Consider the following 19649-nt stretch of genomic DNA (forward strand, 5'->3'; position numbering starts at 1 on the left):
CTCCTTTGTTTATAGCTTTTTAACTGCTACTGCAGCTTACGTTGAATGTTTGAGCCAAAGATACTAGAGACCCATCTATGTATGTATATCATCAGACGATCATCTTTATCAGACAAATAATCAAGGGAAGTAAAGGCGGCTACGCCCATCCTCCCGAACTGGTATCGCTTGTCTTGGATATTTCCGCGATAATTTTTTTTCCTTTTTTTTTTAATTTTGTCCATGCCATTGTCCATGGCCAATAACTTGGTCAGACAATGGACCAACTAATACTCGAGCATCTTCCCGTTTCCCCCAAGCACACGCCAACAGATCAAAACAGCGATAGGATTGAAAAGTATTATTGGCAATATGATCATTCTGCAGACCATGTGCCACAGCCATTTCGAAACCAAGTTCCAAGGCAAGCTGCTGAAAGACGGCAAACTCCATTCACCCAAAGGAGAACAAGGCTATTTGCAACTACTGGCTTGGCTTGGCAGCCAAAATGCCATACCTAAGCACTATAATTCTCTGCGGCCAACCACGTGTATTCAGCATCGTACTATTCAATACTACCTACCATCTGTAGACCCATCCCTCAACGCTTGAGCCATCAATACGGGCCGAATCTTCTGTTATTCCACCAATCTGGCGACGAACGAAAGTGCAAACTCATGTGTAGGTACAGGTACAAACGTATATACTGGGGTTGGCACGGCATGGTGGCTTGGGACGTGTGGTGTGGCCATCGATCCTAAGCGGTCAATATTTTCTTTCATGCCATTGTGGTCCTCCTGCATCTGAGAGATGGTTTGTTGAATGTTCTTGAGGACAGACTCCACAGAGTTGATTCTCGTGTCCACGTTGGCCATGCTTCTCTGTTCAGTGCTGTTAAATCATGGAATACTCGTCTTGGTCTGTTTCCTGTCTAATAGTTGGTTAAAATAATTTCATTCTAACCGAGCGATATTAGGTACACATGTAAGGTACTAGTGGTATTTTTTTTCAAAGCTTATCTTTTGCAAACTGGAATGGAGCGTATTTAGTTGAATAGTTGACATGCCTATCAGGTATATCGCACGCAGATCAAAACCCACAGTTATATCTTGTTACTTTAGGGATATATAAATAAACAAAGCCTTTACTCTTTCAACATCTACATTAAAAAAGCCCCCTGGAACATCATCGACTTTGTAGTTTAAATTATTTACATTTTATGTCGTTCACTAGGTAGGTAAGCTTTATAGGGCGTGTGGTAGAACAAGGAGAGGTCAAGGGGATCGGAGGCCGGTCCCGGAGCGTGGTCTACGATATCAAAACGTAGGACACGCGGGGGGTGGGATCAAAAGGCTTGATTCTCTCCATCTAAACTAAGGGGGTACAGTGGCTGTATATTCTTTATTGTCCTTCCCATCAAAGGGAGCCTCTTTGACTCGGCACCTAGTCACGCGTTCCACGCCCCAGTCAATTTCACCATGTATATATGTTCATCATATCGTCCAACTTTCTAGACTATTCTACTTTGAATGACTGTCAATTATTCTTTCCATGATTCTATTGAGCCTGTAGCTCCAGCCATGTGGTAGTGTGTGCATGTTGGTTCTAAGATGACTTTGCTGAATTTGCATACCATAACTAAGAGACCGTCTAGTCCGTCATTAGTGCATGGCAAGGCCAGGAGAAAGTCGATTGTAATTGCGTGGTAGGGCGTTGGCGGGGGTAGTACTATGGGTTGTAGGTTCGTTATCTGTACCTACATGTTTGACATGATGTCAAGTACCTGCGCAGCTTCAAGAGATTTAGGGAAAAGTTACCATGTACCCCAATTCTATTACCCAGGAACACGGGCTGCTATTACCTGCTGCTACCTCTACTACCTGTGTTGTTGCTGTTACTCTCGAGTGTATCTAATAATCAAGTGATGTAAATATAGACCAACTGCCCATTCAAGCTACAGCTAGAGTGTTGGATAATACAACTTGAATACTGGAAAACTTCTCCCGACTCTCATCGCACCACTAGAGTTTGAACATTACGTCTGTTGGCGCCGATTAGGCGACATAAATTCACTAAAACATCACCGGTAGTCCCTTAGACTCAGCGAAAACAGCATCTTTATTTAAACGATCCCTTGTATAGAATATAAAGCAACAGAATTAAAACATCCCCCCCATCACAAACTGCTTCCGTGCTCATCCTCCCTAGGAAAACAAGTAGCAACCTCAAGCTTGCCAGTCTCCCCATTGGCATGAAACGAAAGCACAACAGACGCTCCGTAACTGAGCGGATTGCCCTCAAACACAACCAGATCCCTACTCTTGTCAAGCCCCAGAATCGACTCGACATTGGAGGTAACAAGCCGCACGCTGTCTTCCTGGCTGATGTGAGCGTACTTGGCTGCCCAGCCGGCTTCCGGGCCGAGGTCGTGAATGCGATAGTCTGCTGGCATTGCTAGATAATACAAAAGTAAATATCATAATCTTTTTTTATGAATGCCTTGGGAAAGTGCTTACCAGTCTCGAAAATCGCCAAGGCAAATGTGACACCAGCTTCCTTGAGATAACTGGCGACGCTTCTGGTGAGAGGAGGTCCAACCACCGCATCACTGTCGCGGAAAACATCGGGAGCGGCCCTGTTCTCTGATAGAATCACGCTGATGTTCGCAGCAGCAAGATCATCGGCCACCTGTTTAACCAATGTTAGCACCCCAGTCTCTTATTGTTGTGAGGTTTTCCAAGGATATGCGCGTACGTATGGTGCTTCCTTGCCACCCAAAATCACAAGATTGGTGTCGGGAAAGTCCTTTTTGATGAGAATCAACTGAGACATGTCATACTGCGGGATCAAGCAAGCAGTGTCAGCTAGCACACCATTCCATTCGTTCAAAAGCACTTGTAGAGCTCGGATTTCATCATACCTTGTTGTTGCAGTGTACAACGAGCGGCAGCTCTCCAGCCGCCACTCGCCCATACATGGTTCCATTATGCTTGCCCTTCCCATCCTCTAACATCTTACGAAGATGTTGCACTCCACTGCTGACCGTGCCCTCCGACTGCTTCGTGATGTCACCAAGGGCCAAATGAAGAGCCACGTCTCCCCGAACAATAGCCCCGTTCGTAAGACTCTTCTTGCCGCTCGTGAGAAACTCCACGCTGACGCCCTGGACAAACCCAGACGCATCTGCTGTCGGGAGCGAGATGGCTCTGGTTACTCCTCCCAGACGCGCCCTCGCAAATTCCTTTCCGTCAAGCCAAAGCCCGTATTTGGCATAGACCAAGCTCTCAGGATCTCCGATTTTCTGACTCGAGGCTTGCCCGTCGCCTGTGCTTTCGTCCGTGGCAATTTCAGTCATACCCAAAGCTCTGGTGACGGCTGTTAATCCTGGCAAGACATGGCCATTCTGCAGAGAGAGGTGGAGGACCTTGTTTCCATTTGTCTTGAACTTGTTTTCTGCTTCTGTGCATGAAGCTGCCGCGCCGAAACATGAAATCTCCCCATCCTCGACGACAAGCTTGAGAGGCTCATTGTCAGCCTGTGCCGCTGAAGCCGCCAGCTCCGGATAGTTGTCAACAAATGCCTTTTGAATACCATCAATTACAAAGCTCTGGCCTGCCTCGTATGCTTGCGAGCATGTCTGTTCTCTTTGCGCATCCGAGACCTCATATCGCATCTGTGGCTCAAAAGAGACGTTTGAATCTTCGGCACGAGCCGCAGTAAAACTCGTGTCCATGCTTTCTTTGACTTGAGATTCGTCCAACTGGGCTCGTCCATCAATGAAAACCTGTAGAGGTGTTGCGCCGATTGACAGAGGGTGAGAATCCCACACAACAATGTCTGCATCGAAGCCAGGCCTGCAGTATCCAACGCGGAAATCAAGATCGATTGCTTTTGCAGGCACGGAAGTGATTGACTGAAGAGCCTTTTCCTCTGGAAGCTTGAAGGCGTGTCCGATGGCTGCCTGAGAAGCCAGATACTTGGCATTCGTCAAGCCAATAGCATGATCAGACTTGTACGCCACAGGGATGCCGTTTTTATCCAAGATGTGTCCTGCGTATAGGCTTGGAGAGTATGCCTCTGACTTGTACAGACTGAACTCTGCAAATATCGCAACAGTAACGTTGTCGCCCTGCTCCTTGAGCAGGTTGGGCACTTTCCAGGCCTCGGTCGCATGATGGAACCCAGAGACTCTATAGCCAAACTCATGGCTGATCCGAAGCATAGTCTCCAGATCCTCCGGCTCATAGTTATGGTTCTGCACAATCACCCGTCCTCGAAGAATAGCCACTGTTGATTCGAGGTCCAGTTGAAACGGAAACTTGCCATGATGATGGACGAAGCCAGCCTTGCGGCTTTCACGCCAGCTGTGAGCCTCGAGGACAGCAGAGCAGTAATCATCCTGCTTTTCCTTGAGTTCCTTGGCTTTTTGCAAATGCTCCCGCAAGTGCCAGGCATTGCCAAGCCGAGTATAGCCATAAGTACGCTTTGGGTTTTCGCCAAATGCAAACTTCATATACCGACGGCGCTCGTCTGCAGGGATTCCCCTCTCAAGGAGGATGTCTTCGACGACGGGCTCGGAATGCTCTCCAGAGTAGAGTGAATTCTTGACGGGCACTCCCTCGCCAGCAATGAGGTTTGCCGAACCTGGAATGAGGAGCGAAGACGTGACACCGCCTGATAGAATCAGCGTGGCGGCCTCGTCATAGGCTTTTAGAGCATCAATCGCACGCACACTTGGGGTGAATGCTTTGGTATCAGGATTGACCTCATTTGTGTCATCAGTCATCTCAGCAGCAGGCCAGGTCATGAGGAAGTGATGAGAATGCATATCCACGAGGCCAGGGGTGACATGACGACCTTGAACATTGTACTCCACGACGTCATCATTCGAAACGACCTTGAGGTTGTCCGCAGTCTTGTGAATAGCTTCAATGATACCCTTGGAAAAGACAATGTCCACGGCGTAAGGAATGAAAGCCTCGCCGTCGAACAGCGTCGCATTCTTCAGAATAACAACTCCGGCCTGGCCATTGGTTTGCGACCACCGCGGATTGCTCTTTCTGGAGCCAGGCTCAGGCCGGCCGGGCACCCTATCCAGTCCGCGGCACTGGGCCAATGACTCTTCAAACTGCTGCAGCAGCCTTGGCGAGGCCTTGCCATCTTCTCGCGACTGGGTTCGATACTGGTGATCAACCGCAAAGCACAGCCAGAGCACGGACGCGGCCACCACAAAGCTTAGCCCTGTCTTGATGGATAAGACGCTCCTCATAAACAGCCGCCGTCGCCGACGTGATTGCCTGGGATACGCCGGGACCTGATATGGCGGCGGCTCTAGCGAGCATGAATCTCCGCTCTGGAGCAGCCTTTTTTCAGCCCCCTCGTCCATGCGGTGTGATGTGATACGATACAGCACGGTGCGGTACGAAGCGGGAGGAACACGGGCGCGTCGCAATGCCAGGGACCTGTATTCACGCCAATGCGAACGCGAAGCGCCTGCTGGTTCTTCGTGGTAGTGGCAGCAAGACCAGGTACTTCCAAACAGGGCGATTTCCACCAAAGGGTAGAGCCGATGTAGCAATAATTGCCACTCAGAAAGTGGCAAGGCGTTGAGCAACAGCCGTGTCGAGATAAGGGCAAGTTCTTTCTAGCTCTCCCACCCTGAGACCTGCTGGCTTTGAGACGTTTCGATGTAAGCTGCGCAAGACAAACAAAGTAAGTAAACAACGCCAGCACCTACAGTAGATAGAGAGATCGGAAGAGCTGCTCCAACCGCCAGTCGAGCACGCAAGTACGGGTTCTTACTAACCCACAAAGCGGCAGCGCCCTAGAACTTTTGTTGCCGTCCATGCCCGCTTCAGGGATAGGCGGCAAGCTCGCCGCAAAAGCTATTCCGCTTCAGTGGCGCTTTGCGGGGGACCTGAAGAGAAGCGAGCCGTTTGCCTTGTAACCACCCCTGAGTCGTCCGAGGCGACGAGTGTGATGGCAACGCCTACTTTTCTCTCTCGAGCGCATTTCTCTACAATAGATTTGTCCCCCCCAAGATGAAGGGAAAGGTGAGTGTAGCGAATTGCATCCATCATAAGTGCTTGCAGACAGACTCAGTGCCTCCAAGGAGCGGTTCCAAGCCATGCCATGTGCGAACTGTCGGCTCTGGCACATGGTACTCGTGCGAATCGGTCTGGGTGGAAGATACGGAGTACCTCGACTAGCATTACTGGCCGGGCCGTGCCGACGCTTGGCCGCGCTCCCCGCTGATTTGAATGTGCGATATGCTTCGTACTACCACTTCTTAGTAACCAGTGAGACACAACAGAAGTCATACATATGCATGTACAAGACGGTGCTTACTGCATGCCTAGATTGCGCCATTGGAGATGGGAAGAACGAGAAGAAGGTTCACGTTCCGGGGTGCCTGGGACATTGCATCCGAAGCTCAGCATAAACGTCCTTCTCGTTACACTCTTATCCCCTTACAATGGCCGGTCATGGGCTGGAGGTCGCCGTCTTAAAAATCAGACGATGGTGTTTCCTCTCATTGGTGCATAATCAAAGGGCTGAAACGGTCGCTGGCAGCCGATCCTCCTTTTCGCGCCCGGTTTGCATGCGGTACGTTAAAGCGGCTCGTTGCTCTCTCTGGCTTATGAGGTACGGCATATTCGAGCCTTGAATTTACCTGAAACTGACAAAGAGCAATAATAAGAGAGAGAAGAGGTTCAGGGAGGCGGTGTTGAATAAATGGAGGGAAAAAAATAATGAAATGTTGTCTATCTCAGTAACATCGCCGAGACGCTTGTTTGCTTGCATCTCGGGGAACATTTTTTAGCCTGTTTCTGATATCCTCCGTGCCAAAAAGCTTGTTTACCTTGCCAATAGCTGTAACCATTGAAACTCCTACAGCCAATCATCGAGACAGCGCCGTATCCAAATACCAAGCTTAATAACCCAATCGATCAGCCGTCCAATGTTTATCGACGTACTTTTCTCATCGCTGTTCCGTCTAAGTCTCTCCACCTCTTCTTCTTCCTCTTGTCCTTCTTCTCTTATGACGGCAGACGAATATTTTCGATACCCAGATGAATTCTAGGCTGTGGCTCTCGTTATTGTCCGTTCGCGCACAATTATGCTGAAATGTCATTTTCCTAATTTCGCATCTGCCGCCTCCTTCTATGGCTTTGCGACGCCTCTCCATCTTCATCATCATCGTTATCCGAAGGGTCATCTGGATTTCTGAGGCCTCTTCCTCTATCATTCCCTTTCTTGATTGAGATGATGCAGCCTTGCTCTTTCAGTTTTTTAGCCAAACTGCTGCTGGCTACCATGCCAGGAAATTCTTTGGCACTGAAAACCTTGAAAGGTTCGCTCTTGATCTCTGCTAGAATGGGAAAGTGTCGAACAGATCCAGCTCGGCCAGGGTCTATCATCATCAGTGTAAATTTTAATCGAAACGAGCCCGGAGTACGGCATGACAGATCAGAAAAGCAGAAGAAGCAGCCTTCCTTTCCATTTTCGTCCTGTCCCACAAACGGCGTCGAAACAAGAGAACCCATCAACCGTCGTTGGTGTTGGTATTCTTCCGGCATGTAAGAAGAGTCGCGTTCTCCTGATTCGTCGAATATGGCGCAGCTCATGACATAGCTCTCGTACCGTAGGTAGACCCTGACATCCTCTTGCGTCAAATTCGGGTTTGTAACGATGAGTTCCACAATCGGAGGCGGGTCAATGACTCTTCGATCTCTATCGCCGAACCCGCAAGCTCGAGCTGCGTTTGGCTGTTGGCGCATTATGAGCTCGAAGCTGATGTCGCCCAAGAATTGGGCCTTGTTTGATTGCAGTAGATTGGGTATTTTGACCGGAGTGGCTTCTACACTGTCTTGATTGTAGAATGACGGCTGGGCCATTGGCCTTGAAGGCTCTGGCTGAAGCGTTGATTCCATCATGGGAGTGTCTTGGTCGTATCTTGTACCATACGATGGCGTGTTGATGCCCTCTGGTTCTCGGTATGATTGTGGCGGTGGCGGAGGCAACGAGTGATTCATGTGGTTCATATTAGGGGGGAATTGAGAAAATCGAGGGTCAGCGGAACTGTCGAGTCTCCTAGGCGCTACTGGCGGCATCATCTGAGGCGGTGGAACCGCATCTGCCATCTGATGGCTCGGATAGCTCTGATGGGCGACAGGTCCGGTATATGAGGCATGTGAAGGAGAAGTTAGGGGGGGCTGGAATGCCAGGGCCGGCATTGTTGTGAGGATAAGACGGCGGTCGATAATATTGAGGGTGCTCTTGAGAGGGAGGTCGAAAAGTATCTGGCGTGTAAGGAAGTCCTGCGAGCAGATTCTGTGGAGGAGGCAATCGCTGTCCTCCCAAGACGGGGTTTGCAGAATAATGGCCCATGCCGACATGATCTGGCATGCGAGGCATATTCTCCAGTGGGTTAGGATTTCGAACATCCATTTCACTGCCGAAGCTAGAGAGCCTTGCTGCTGGATTGTAATGCCCTGATAAGCTGTCTTGGGCGCGCCCTGGAGCCGAAGACATAATCAGCTCTGTTCCAGTACAAGCAGGAGAAGGAGAGAAGAAAGGCAGTGGTCGAATGCAGGTGTAGACGGATGGTAGTGACAATGCAATGGCGGCAACTAAAAAGTAGCGGTGCTGGTAGTAGGAGCAATAGTATATTAAGGCCAGTCAGCGCACCCTAGCTCAAGAGCGGACACCCAAACGAGCCAATGCGGTTCTGGTTAGAGATCTCCTAGACCCTCATTCCAGGGCTCAATCGGGATGAGTTCTTGAACCAGGTAGAGGGAACTGCAAGCTGCATGCCTGCAACCAAGATCGTTGCTGGCGTGGGTGGAGGCGGATGGATATGTACGTGTGTGGATGCGGGGCACAAGGAGGAGTGTGTGTATACAGCAGCTCCAGCAGCTACAGCTACTCAGATTCCGCGACCGGGACAAGCGCAATGTTCGACTGGGCTGGCCTCGTGAGATTTGAGCGCGGTGCTGGCGTTGGGCGGCAGCAAGATATACCTGGTTGACAGCCGCCGTGAGTTGATGCAACTTTGTCCGCTCCACGCCAAACACAGCAGAGGAGAAGCGCATGCAGGGAGGGGGGGCCGTACTGTACATGTGCATGCGTTCGATCCGGGTTGTCGATGTGTCGATGTGCCTGCTGCTTGTTGGTCTCCTTCCCACGTCCCTTGTGAGACAAAAGACGCGCCGCGCCGATGACTAGAGGGGGAAAAGAGGCTGCTGCCAACCGTATGGGCCAACCTCTGACTGGGGAGAGTCCTGGGGATAAAGGGTGCCCTAGTATACCTACTTGAACATTGGACAGTGCGGCCAAAGGGGATAGAGATGGCAAGCGAAGGCTGTTGCTCAACTCGACAACAGTATTGAGCGGCGTTGGTATCAAAAAAGATTGTGCTCGTGGGAGAGGAACCGCCGCCTCTAGCCTTGTTGACCAAGAAAGCGGTGAATAGGAGAAAACGCGATTCCGCAACGACTACCACTAGGAGCAGTTGTCGATATCTCGGACTTGTTGTAGCTTTAAACAGCCCCAGGGAAGTCCTAGTTGCAAGGGTAGATGAGGAGAAGACGGAGTGGAGAGAGTGGAAGAAGAGATGTGAAAAAGCAAGTACTTGTAGCAGTACCTACTAAAATGCTGGCGTATCAAGGGCCACGGCAGGCAGGATCAGTGCCAGTTGTCGACAAGGCCAACGAAGCCACGCAGGGGCTGGCCGGAGGGACGAGAGATGCTCGATGGCGAGTCCGTAGTTGGGACATTTGGCCAACGCCAGGAATCGAGCACCCGGCCACGCGAAGAGTGTTAGCCTCTCTGTTTGCACACGTACCTGTATACGCATGCTCCAAAAGTCCAAAAGGGCCAATGCAAGAGGACCCCCGTCCTTGGTGCTCCACAGACACGCCGCAGAAATAATGAGACCACCAGCGCGAGCGGTCCAGCCGGGGTAGCCAATTGGCGTTGACCAGGGGGGAGTGGGCACAAGTCACAACTGACAGATCTTATTCCCACAGGGCGGAGACGCATCCTCCCATGCCACAGCATGCCTGATGTGGCGGTGGGTGAATCCGAATCGCTGGGGCCGCTGCGGCTTGATTGCGCGTTGATTCCGCTAGGCGAGCTCTGATGATGCTGAGCTGTTCGTTCACGTGTGACGTACTTGGAAGAAGTGGAAGAAGCAGCAGTGGTATCACAGGCAAAGGTGCTCTAAACAGCGCACCCGCACGACTACCAGTAGGTTAGTAGTACTCTAGCTCTGCACCTCTCATATTCAACATGTGCTTCTGCCTCGTTTGAAGCAACCGAGATGTGGCGCCAAGTATTTCAGCGGCCGTGCAATGATGCTGGGTGTGAGGATGTGGCACTCAGAATGGGGCAAGCAACTGTGCTCTCTCTCTAGGCTGCAGCGCTGGGCTAACATTGGCACTTTCAGTCCAGCTCAAGACGTGACGCAGGGATTGTTGGCTGGCTGTTGGGGGCCTCGAGTACAAAATATCAGCTAGTGGTGCTAACCGCCAGGCCAATTCCAAGGGAGACCGGGTTACTCAAAGTGCCCTGATAGTAGTCTATACGTAGGTATACTTGTTAGGTGATGCCGCCTTAAAGCCACTGGATGCTCGACATCGGCTCAGCATACTTATTCGCAGCATTCTGCTGCAATATTCGGCATTGAAGATGTAAATCAAAGCATCAAGACACACCACGGGCTGCCATGGGTCTGAGAGCACGGGTTGATGGTCCTCCCTTTGGTCACAATTCGAGCATGAGTACAGTACCGTACTCAATATGGAGTACTCTGCGGTTGGGCCACCTCTCGGTGTGTGATGAGATGTGATGCCCTCTTTTCAACGTGGAAAAGGTGGTCTGTGCTGCTCTTGGCCAGCTTCAACTCGGAAAGGCTCAGTTGCGCGCAGGATTCGGTGCCACCAGTTCGCGATATCGAAGCGGCGAGAAGACAGGCGAGAGCCCTTTGGCAATATGGCAACCAGGGCAAGCGTTCCTCTCCTCTTCCATGACCCCGGCCAGCCTCGCTGACAACCAGCGATGAGGTACCCGACGCCGTGTGCAAGCCTTTTGCATAGAGAAGAGCTGCAGCGTCGCATCCAGAACGCATGGATGGGCACACCAACGCCTATCGTGTCTGGGCCGTGGATGTTGTTAATGCCGCCGCTCACATGGCACTGGCATCCTGACGGGGTCGCTTCGCAGGCGGCTGCACATGGTAATTCGCCGTGGTGCAAGTCACTCTCGTTAAGGAACAGGAAGCGAAGGCGAGGGGGGCTGGCCGTCCGTGAAGTTCTAGAGGGAGATCCTTGCACCTGTTGGATTCTGCTCTCAGCTTTTTCTGCTCCCTCCTGTTCCTTGACCCCTTTGGTCTATGTGTGGGAGGATGGATCGTCCGTACTTGCAGGGTCTGGCCCAACCGAGCCACCAGTACCTGTGACAGCCGTACTGTACGCAAAAAAAAAAAAGGCCTGCTCCTGGAAGGTCCTTGGCAACACTTGCCTCGTCTAGATGAGTATGCAGATGCAAGTGCAGTGCAGCGCAGTGCAGGTGCAGATTCAATGGAAGGAAGGGGGGCAGAAGACAAGCCAAAGATTGGCAGAGCAGGTTCTCTTTGGAGCTCTTGCCAGTGCTGCCATCGGGCTAGTACCTGTAACCGGGTATTAGGTACTAGCGGTGCTAAGTGAGTAGCGCGTGTGGGAAGGTACCCACTACCTAGCGCTGGCCGTTTGGCTCCCGTACAAGTAAGTATATACAGGTAGGAGCGTAGTAAAACTTGAGCTCGCTCTTGCGATGAACCCTGCGCTGGGCAATAAACATCATTCATCACCTGAATAGGAGATGCTCGGCAGCTTTGAGTACCTGTTTCAACTACTAGCAGGCGCCAGAGAGCTGCTCGATCAATGGCCACTCGCAGCCATTTTGCACCGAGATGATACGCGACCTGCACCTGTGCTGTACAAGCCAGGGGCAGGCTTGGGTTGCGCATCTGCGAGGAGCATCGGATATCGTCCGTCGAGCTGAACCTGCTTCCATGTCGCGACAGGCCACATTAGTACCGTGCATATGCCGTCGCAGCACTGCGACCTCCAAATATAGAGCCACCTCTGCCGAGTCTCTCAATGGAGATGATGTGATGCCACGGAGCAGGTGCCATGAGCAGGCAGGGACTCGCAGATGCTACACTTGATAGCAGGAGCTGCTCCCTTCTGCATGGTGCTGAGGCAGAAACTGCATCTTGATCCTCCTCGCGACAGCACCGTGCCACGACGCCCTTGCGAGAACCACGCGCAGCAGCACCATTGGCTCCTCTGACACGGCCAAACTCCAAATCACTGCCTCCCTAGACAGCCAGTCCCTTCTGATCGCCTCTGCTTCACTGACAGCCTCCGCCATTCCCTAATTAGTGCCCAGATGTGCAGATTCGTGCTACTGCTAGCCGTCCCCACCTGGTGTGCATTTTGCTGCCACACCAGATTGCCTGGCCATCCACCGGCACTTGCGTCTCGTCATCGGACTCTCTTCCGGCCTCTCACCGCCAATCCAGCCCTTTGCTTTTGATCGCAGTCCTGTCCAAATAAGGTACAGAGCAAGGTGCCGGTGCCGGTGGATTCAGCCGCGGAGTATTTGCCTGTCTCAAGGCCTGGCTGCTTATCTAATGGCCCCAGCAATCGCCCAGGAACCGCTATTATACGAAGCATCCAGTAACGGCGAGCGGGTGGCATCGACAAGCTTCGCCGCTGGCCTTTGCTACAGCACGCTTGTGATTCGGGCATCGCAGCTCGGCGCAGATTGCAAATGGATCGATTTGACCCGCTGGTTACTACTACTACTACTACTAGAATACTACAACTACGTCAAGTCCCGAGAGCTGCTGACCACGTCCAGCCATGACTTGCCGCCGACGGGCATCTTCGCTTGACTCGCCGCGACTCCGCACCTCCTGGACGCGGCGCTTGCTGCTTCTGCAGGCTCCGGCCAGCTTCTCTCTGTATTTGCAGATGAGCAGTCAACTAATCTCTCTTTGCTCCGGGGAACTGCGCGAGCTCTGCAGAACAGGCTCGTTGTGTCTATATGCGAGGAGCGGCCAAGTGGCAACGCTCTGTTTCCCGGCAATGGCCGAGACACCCTCTTGCAGCTTGGACAAGGCTGAGCGAGACAGTGTCTTGGGCCTAGCTCTTGACCCAACAGAGACGGCTTGGGCCACGGACCTTGTGCCAGCTCGGCAGCAGGAGCTGTCAATACGAGCTCTGCTCTCGTTGCAAAGGCTGCTCACGCTCCTGCTCGCGGGCATCCCCTCTGGCTGCTCCCCGTTAGCGCTCGCGTCTTCACTCTAGTTGCCAAGAACCGGGCCCGTGGATTTTGTTCTGCCCGGGCTGGCTCATCATCCCCGTCATCGCTGGTGGACAAAATACTACAGACATGGAGCAGTGCTCCATCCCAGTGCAGCATGCAAGTGGAAAAGTACGTCCGAGGGCGCATAATGCGGCCCCTGGCTGGTCTCTTCGAGGTTTGCTGGGTAGCCTTGTCCAGAATACTTCGTTGCATCGTCCCGTCTTCCGCTTCCCGCTTCCCGTCTTCCCCGGCGTGAAAAGAGGCCCTTTCGAGCAGGCTACGGGCCAGGGACTGTTTAGCTGTGGAGTTCCAGACAAAAAAGCGTGCCATGGCAGCCAACCCGTCAACTCGAGTTGCTCGTCTTCAAACCAGGACGGCATGAAGAGTTATCGACAGGTCTCACACGCCCTTTCCAAAGTGGAAGCTTATGTGAATGGCCGCATGCTGTCTTTCCCCTGTCCGTGCATTCCACGAAAATTTCCCTGGTGCATCCGCATGTCTCACCCATAAAACCACACGCACACGTGTCTATGTGGTAGCAAAACTAGGTGCCGCTGGTGATATCAGCCCACTGCTCATCTCAACATGGCACTTGGAAAACTTGGAAAACTACCTCGGTGACCGACGCTCATGCCTACTGGCTCACCGCAGACCGGCTGAGATTTTATTTCACGTCGAACAATATGAGACTGTCGCCAAGTTGACATGACTCGAGGGGTCGTGAAGGCATAGCCTTGCGTAAATTACGCACACTGTAACTGTCATCGTGTTTCTGTATACACATGTGTGCTCCACGCACAGGAAAGCTCATCTACCGATGGCTAGCTATAAACCACCGGCAGCCTCCTTTTCCACTGGCGTGACTTTTCTCCCTTGCATGCGAGCATTATTTGGGTGGATTAATAAAGCAACTGCCAACCGCCAACCAGCCAACGAACCGCGCGGCGAGTTGGCCCTAAACCCTGTATCGAAGCGTCAAGAGTTTCTTCATGGGGCTGTCAGTGGCGCTGACCAGTCACGAAAACGACGACTTGGTAATCCAAGACAACGTTGAGGTGTGTGAGATGCTTACAGCGCCCGCAAGTCCAGTCTTCTCCTGTTCCCTCAGCTTCTTGGGGTCCAAAAAGCCCCTTTCTCGCTGCCTGTGTGAAAAGTCCGCTGGACTACCTATTGGGCATACATAATGGGAATTATTCCAGGTTTTCAGTTGACGTCGCATCATCATATTCAACAAGTCTATTGTCACACTGCATACAGGATGGCCTTTTCGAATAACCAGCGTCGAATGCTCTCAATCCAGCGTATAAACACGAATGCGCCAAAAAAAAAAAAAAAAAAAAAAAAAAAAAAAAAAAAAAAAAAAAAGACAAGAGCCCGTCAAGTAGATCTGCTGATCCCGGATAGATGCCGTGGCACACATCAGGCATGCTATTATCCGCCGGAACCCGCTTGCTCCTCGGTGCTCCCTTCTCAAGTCCACATTTGAGTTACGGACGGCTGGGAGATGGTTAGTTGCCATGTATCAAATTCACATTCACCACCAACAGGTGGTCTGCAAGCTGGAATCTCTGACAGCAGACTATTATCTCACCAAGAAGGAGGGGGCGCTTCACTTCAGCCAGGTCTAGCAGGCCGGGCTTTGTTTCCCTTGCATGCTATAGCGGCTTGAGACGAGACATTTGCCCTGCGCCCAGCTGCACTCGCGCGCGCCATGCCTCGTGCTTGACTCGGCAATGATGACCTGTCAATTTGACGGCAGCCCTTTGGCTGTGCTGGACCAAAAGTATATTAGCCGATGAGGGGGGACGCCTTATGGCGCGGCCGGTGCGGCTGGTTGGCAGGACAAAAGACAATCCATTCGTCGACCAGTGAACAGTGTCGTGGCTACCCGCCCCAACGTAACGTTGACGGAAAAAGCAACGGCCTTTGTCTCACGGAGCTTTGGTTCCTAACATCAGCACTTCTGCATTAGTGCTCTGGAAGGCGGCAGTTTCACTTGACAGGTTCCGTATATCTATCGCTGCATGTTGGACCGTCAAGCCGGCTGTCGTGCCGGCGCGTGAAGCTTCTTGCGTGACCGCGGCTAGTGGTGCGTTTCTCTGTCGGTAAGGGAGGGATGTAGGAGCCTGCTCGCTCGTTGTTTCTCTGGGACCCGTGTCACATGGACTGTCAGGATGCGAAAAAAAAAAAAATACTATTGGCCTTGTTACAGGAATAGGTATTACCGGCAGTAGTACTACTTGGCTGGTCACTCCCTTTTTGTTTCCCGTGTCTCCCACGAGCCAAAAGCAGTGATGACGAACCTGGAGTCGGGAACGAGACAGTGGAAGTTGTTTTCAGAAGATCCTTCGCCGTAGCATCTCGGCACTGGTGCTAAATAGCAGTACTATTGATCATGGAACCACTTTACTATATTGGGCAATCTACCTACCTAAGCATATGTGTCATGGTGGCATAGACGAGGCTCTCGATATCGTTTCTTCGAGAGGGTGTCAAGTGATGAAATGAGTGTCTACGTACCTGGAATAGATGTCATTTTAACACCACTCCGTCTTCGCAGTGTATCTATTTACCCATGCAATGGCATGTGTAGCCTCTCTTGACATATCATCGTCTTCATAATCTATCCATCCACCTACCGATACGGTGATAGATGTAGTAGTTTAACACAATGTCGCCTTCATAGTCCATCTCTCCATCTACGCTACAACATGTGTAGCCTGGCGCAATATCGTCTTCATAGTCTGTATGTGATACCCCTCGTAATCCATCCTTCTGCCCTTGTATTGTCCTCAGAGTTCAATCCTTTAGGAAAATCAATCTTGGAGAACCAGGTCAAATGTATTGCTGGAGCGACTATCAACGCACCATCTGCTCGGCAAATTGCGTCTGCTCAAACAGTGCCGCATAAAAGCACGTGTTAACATTTAAACTTGCGTATTGAAATGTATAAAGATTTTATTCGTTGACAAGTTTGACAACTTTCTTGTATCTAGTACCTCAAGTTCTTCCAACTTTGATACCTGGCAAAGTATCCAAGATACATCCTGCCAATTTAACCAAGTCCTCCTCGCTCGTCTCTCAACAAATGTTGATGCTCCTGGAAATCATAATACTGTTTCCCAAAAAGTAAATATACAAGAGTATATGTGTATATGCAATATATATAGGTAGCCTCAAAAGGACAAAAACTATGTAGCTCCAATATTCCAAAAAGAAAAAGCAAAGGCCAACACAGACAACAGCATATGAAAGCAGAGTGCGCTGAATGGATGCCGCTAGTATGGTATGGTGATAAGAGGTCAGCAGATATTGGAGTGGTGTATATAATAATGATATTAAAAATATATGCGTTGTTGTTCGTATGTATTGAAAATCGTTGAAAACATTACGTTTAAATTTGAGAAAATATATCCCAGTAAAAGGACCGTTTGTATAAATATGCAATATGCTTGATCGATATATATACCATCTTGAACAAGCGTTTTTGATGAGTCATCGCCTACAAGGCCGAAATAAGAGTAATGAGGGTAGCACAAAGGGCGGCTAATGTAGTCGTATAGATGGCTGGTCGTACGGCATGGACTCCTGATGAAGCTGGTGGCAGAGTGCTGTTGACATAATTAGGGCCGCACAAAGTGTTGACTTGGCGTGCCGCGGCCTGGTAGACACCGGCAACTAGTGAGCTGCGGACTGCAGAGGCAGAGTAATAAATGTCCATAGTCTGCTGGGTGCACCAGCTGCACGATGGGTTGGAGCTGCCAGGCAAGGCTATGCCATAGGGCAAGAAGTAGAGATAGGCATCTGATGGCGTATTGAGATTGGTGACTGCGTTTGCAAAGCAATATTGGCTCGAGGTAGGGTTTTGAAGACAGGTTGCCGCATATACCGTCTTGTAAGCCAGCAGACCGTCGTATGCTTGAAGAACCAGAGTCTGATTTTGTTCAACCTCGGTCTTGCAGTTACTGGCCATGGTCAGATTCGTCGCGGCTTGACTCATAAAGGTTGCACAAGTCGACGAGTCAGCTTTGCAAGTTGCGTCTAGCACCTGCACTATGCTGAGAAGCGACTTTTCGGCTTGGAAGAAGCCAGTTGAAGACTAGTATGTCCGAGTTAGTTGGGATTCAAACCTAGTTTGGCGTATTCCACATGTCCAATGTAGAGGATATACAAACTCACCTGGAGCATCATGGAAAGCGGGTAGCAGCTCTTGAAAGTTGGGTTTGATAGAAGACTCGATATGAATTTGGGGCATGCGTCGGTTGAGCCTGAGCTTTGAAAGGCAGAGGCTGGCGTATTATCGAATGGCTCTGGCAACGGAGACGATGTTGCCGATGCACCGCTGGTGGACTTTGACAGCGTCGTGGTTGCGGCGGTGGGAGCTGCCTTTGCATTCCTTCTCTTCATCTCTCCATTCTCGCGTAGCATGGCATTGCTGCTGCGACCCATCTCCACTTCTTCGATGTGCCGTAACTCAGGCTCGCTGATATAGGCAGGAAATATATCAAGCAATTCCTCCGAAGATTGAGGAGATGGCGGCGGACTTGTATCGATTAATAGCGTTGGAATACGAGTAGAGGCACGCGCTGGCACTGTAGCAGCAGAGCTGATGGTCGCCAAAAATGCGATGATGAGGAGTGCGAACCGCATCTGGTACAATCGGCGTGTTGGTATATTGGTTTTGGAACGCTCGGCAGAGGCGGATATTAGTTGATTAAACATTGTGATGGATTGTTAATGACTGAAAAAGGTATTCAAGTAAATCGTAGTATTCGTTGGCGACCTCGATCGAAGCACGCAGCCTTTAATGCTTCTCTTTTGACAAAAGCTTACACGAGGTCAACCTGGTGCCGCAAATCGGATCAGAGCCGAGATTGAGCAGTGGTTTTTTGGTGGAAACTCAGTCAGCGGAACTGGTTATCGTGATGCATGGACCATTGCTCGGCTCAGATCAAGACGCGTGTAAGTCGGAATCGTTCTCGTGGCGCTAGGCGGGAGACTCGGTGGATGTGAGCCCCAAGATTTCGAAGAAGCAGCTGAAGGCGATGACGATGCTTCCTCTGCCTCGCTCGATGGTTTACCCAGGGGCTATTTGTCTGTTTTCTCTCAACTTCCTGAAGCTGCGTCCCTCTTCTACCAACAAAGCTCTTCTTCTTGTCTAGTCCCTCCACCACCCCCCGTTTATTCTGCCTCGCGATATGAGAGCTAGAAAGCAGACACCTCGTGGGAAGACGGAAGCAACCTGGAAAAGAGCAATGGCGCGAGGAAGAAGGAGAGAAATTGAAGCTTGAAAGCAATTGTTGGCACGAGGCACCTGCCTTGGCAGGCAAGAAGGAAGGGCAAGGCAAGGCGAGCTTAGCGAAGCAGGTGGTTGAGATTACAGGGAAGGCACAACGATGTAGATCAAACGAGCGGATGAAAAGAGCAAAGATGTGCAAGGGAAAGGGAAAGGACCCGGAGGAAGAGTCCATTAGTACTGGCAACAGCTATGGAGCAGCCGGGCCTTAGATAGGCAAAGAGGGAAGGGACGACGCGGACCTGCAACAGGCCCGGAGCTGCCAAGGCAGGCGCGCTCCTGGTTTGAGCAATCGCCCCGCCATTGACGGTGTGCGCAGCGCCTAAAGCGTGCAAGGCCATGCAGCTAGCGGCGTGGGCACGGGCATCATCACCAAAGCGCCAGCCAGCCAGCGGTGCGTGGGATGGGCCAAAGTACGGGGTATGCGGCACTGCGATTGGGCAGAGGACACTGGTACAGTAGAATACTGGATGGAAGAGAGAAAAAGCCCGCACGAGCCTTGGCGTGTCGATTGGAGACGATGCCGTGCTCGAGCGTTTCTACATGATGCCTGCTGCCCGTGCTCTTCTCTTTTTTTTTTTTTTCTTTCTCAGCACAGCACAGTCCAATTATCAAAACGAAAAAAGCCACAGCAAAACGGGAGAGCTACCAAGACGCCACGACCAGTAGGCGAAGGAGCGGCGCCTCCCCCTGGCCTAGTTTGGATAAGAAGCCCGTTAATAGCGCCAGGTGAGTTTAATTGCATCTCACAGTGTAGCGAGGCCGAAGCAAGCCACATGCGCAGGCTATTGGATCGAGGAGATTTTCTTCATTTTTTCAATTTTTTTTTTTCTTCTCGCAGTTGACGCCCGTCTTTGGCTGATGATGCTCTGAACAGCTAGCATACAGGATAGGATGTATGGCAACTCGCTTGAATCCCTCCATCTGCCGTGAGTCATCATTACGCTGCATCAACGCCTTCAGCCACCGTCACCACCGTGCATGAACAGCCAAATGCACCTTGAAGCTAAACGGCATC

The 19649-nt window shown here is 51.1% G+C and overlaps 7 protein-coding genes across 7 annotated transcripts; 3 read left to right on the plus strand and 4 right to left on the minus strand.

The window, feature by feature from the left end:
* Nucleotides 1–2079: 2079 nt before the first annotated feature.
* TrAtP1_000662 (uncharacterized protein) lies at nt 2080–5738 on the minus strand. Its single transcript, XM_014091046.2, has 4 exons — nt 2900–5738; nt 2734–2817; nt 2496–2667; nt 2080–2433 (listed from the first exon to the last, which is right to left on the minus strand). The coding sequence occupies exons 1-4, from the start codon at nt 5363–5365 to the stop codon at nt 2156–2158; spliced, it is 3000 nt and encodes a 999-aa protein (XP_013946521.2). The 5' UTR covers nt 5366–5738; the 3' UTR covers nt 2080–2155.
* Nucleotides 5739–7118: 1380 nt separating this feature from the next.
* Nucleotides 7119–8426, minus strand: TrAtP1_000663 (uncharacterized protein; the record flags this gene model as incomplete). The annotated part of the gene is made up of 1 exon (XM_066110679.1): nt 7119–8426. One exon carries the CDS (start codon nt 8424–8426, stop codon nt 7119–7121), a length of 1308 nt encoding a protein of 435 aa, XP_065966752.1.
* Nucleotides 8427–10777: 2351 nt separating this feature from the next.
* Nucleotides 10778–11110, minus strand: TrAtP1_000664 (uncharacterized protein; the record flags this gene model as incomplete). Its single annotated transcript, XM_066110680.1, has 1 exon — nt 10778–11110. One exon carries the CDS (start codon nt 11108–11110, stop codon nt 10778–10780), a length of 333 nt encoding a protein of 110 aa, XP_065966753.1.
* A 2005-nt stretch (nt 11111–13115) lies between these two features.
* TrAtP1_000665 (uncharacterized protein) lies at nt 13116–13337 on the plus strand (the record flags this gene model as incomplete). The annotated part of the gene is made up of 1 exon (XM_066110681.1): nt 13116–13337. The coding sequence occupies one exon, from the start codon at nt 13116–13118 to the stop codon at nt 13335–13337; it is 222 nt and encodes a 73-aa protein (XP_065966754.1).
* Nucleotides 13338–13422: 85 nt separating this feature from the next.
* On the plus strand, nt 13423–13845 carry TrAtP1_000666 (uncharacterized protein; the record flags this gene model as incomplete). The annotated part of the gene is made up of 1 exon (XM_066110682.1): nt 13423–13845. The coding sequence occupies one exon, from the start codon at nt 13423–13425 to the stop codon at nt 13843–13845; it is 423 nt and encodes a 140-aa protein (XP_065966755.1).
* Nucleotides 13846–14324: 479 nt separating this feature from the next.
* Nucleotides 14325–14963, plus strand: TrAtP1_000667 (uncharacterized protein; the record flags this gene model as incomplete). Its single annotated transcript, XM_066110683.1, has 2 exons — nt 14325–14394; nt 14740–14963. 2 exons carry the CDS (start codon nt 14325–14327, stop codon nt 14961–14963), a joined length of 294 nt encoding a protein of 97 aa, XP_065966756.1.
* A 1314-nt stretch (nt 14964–16277) lies between these two features.
* TrAtP1_000668 (uncharacterized protein) lies at nt 16278–18866 on the minus strand. The gene is made up of 2 exons (XM_014090680.2): nt 17515–18866; nt 16278–17434 (listed from the first exon to the last, which is right to left on the minus strand). The coding sequence occupies exons 1-2, from the start codon at nt 18055–18057 to the stop codon at nt 16838–16840; spliced, it is 1140 nt and encodes a 379-aa protein (XP_013946155.2). The 5' UTR covers nt 18058–18866; the 3' UTR covers nt 16278–16837.
* Nucleotides 18867–19649: the final 783 nt, after the last annotated feature.

This window comes from Trichoderma atroviride, chromosome 1, assembly GCF_020647795.1.
Source record: "Trichoderma atroviride chromosome 1, complete sequence".
Lineage (NCBI taxonomy): Eukaryota > Fungi > Ascomycota > Sordariomycetes > Hypocreales > Hypocreaceae > Trichoderma > Trichoderma atroviride.

Coding starts and splice junctions, on each gene's coding strand:
- TrAtP1_000662 (XM_014091046.2), bottom strand. CDS start 5,365: ATGGACGAGGGGGCTGAAAAAAGGCTGCTCCAGAGCGGAGATTCATGC. Junction 2,818..2,899: donor TTGTACACTGCAACAACAAG/GTATGATGAAAT, acceptor TTGATCCCGCAG/TATGACATGTCTCAGTTGAT. Junction 2,668..2,733: donor GTGGCAAGGAAGCACCATAC/GTACGCGCATAT, acceptor TTGGTTAAACAG/GTGGCCGATGATCTTGCTGC.
- TrAtP1_000668 (XM_014090680.2), bottom strand. CDS start 18,057: ATGTTTAATCAACTAATATCCGCCTCTGCCGAGCGTTCCAAAACCAAT. Junction 17,435..17,514: donor CGCTTTCCATGATGCTCCAG/GTGAGTTTGTAT, acceptor CGGACATACTAG/TCTTCAACTGGCTTCTTCCA.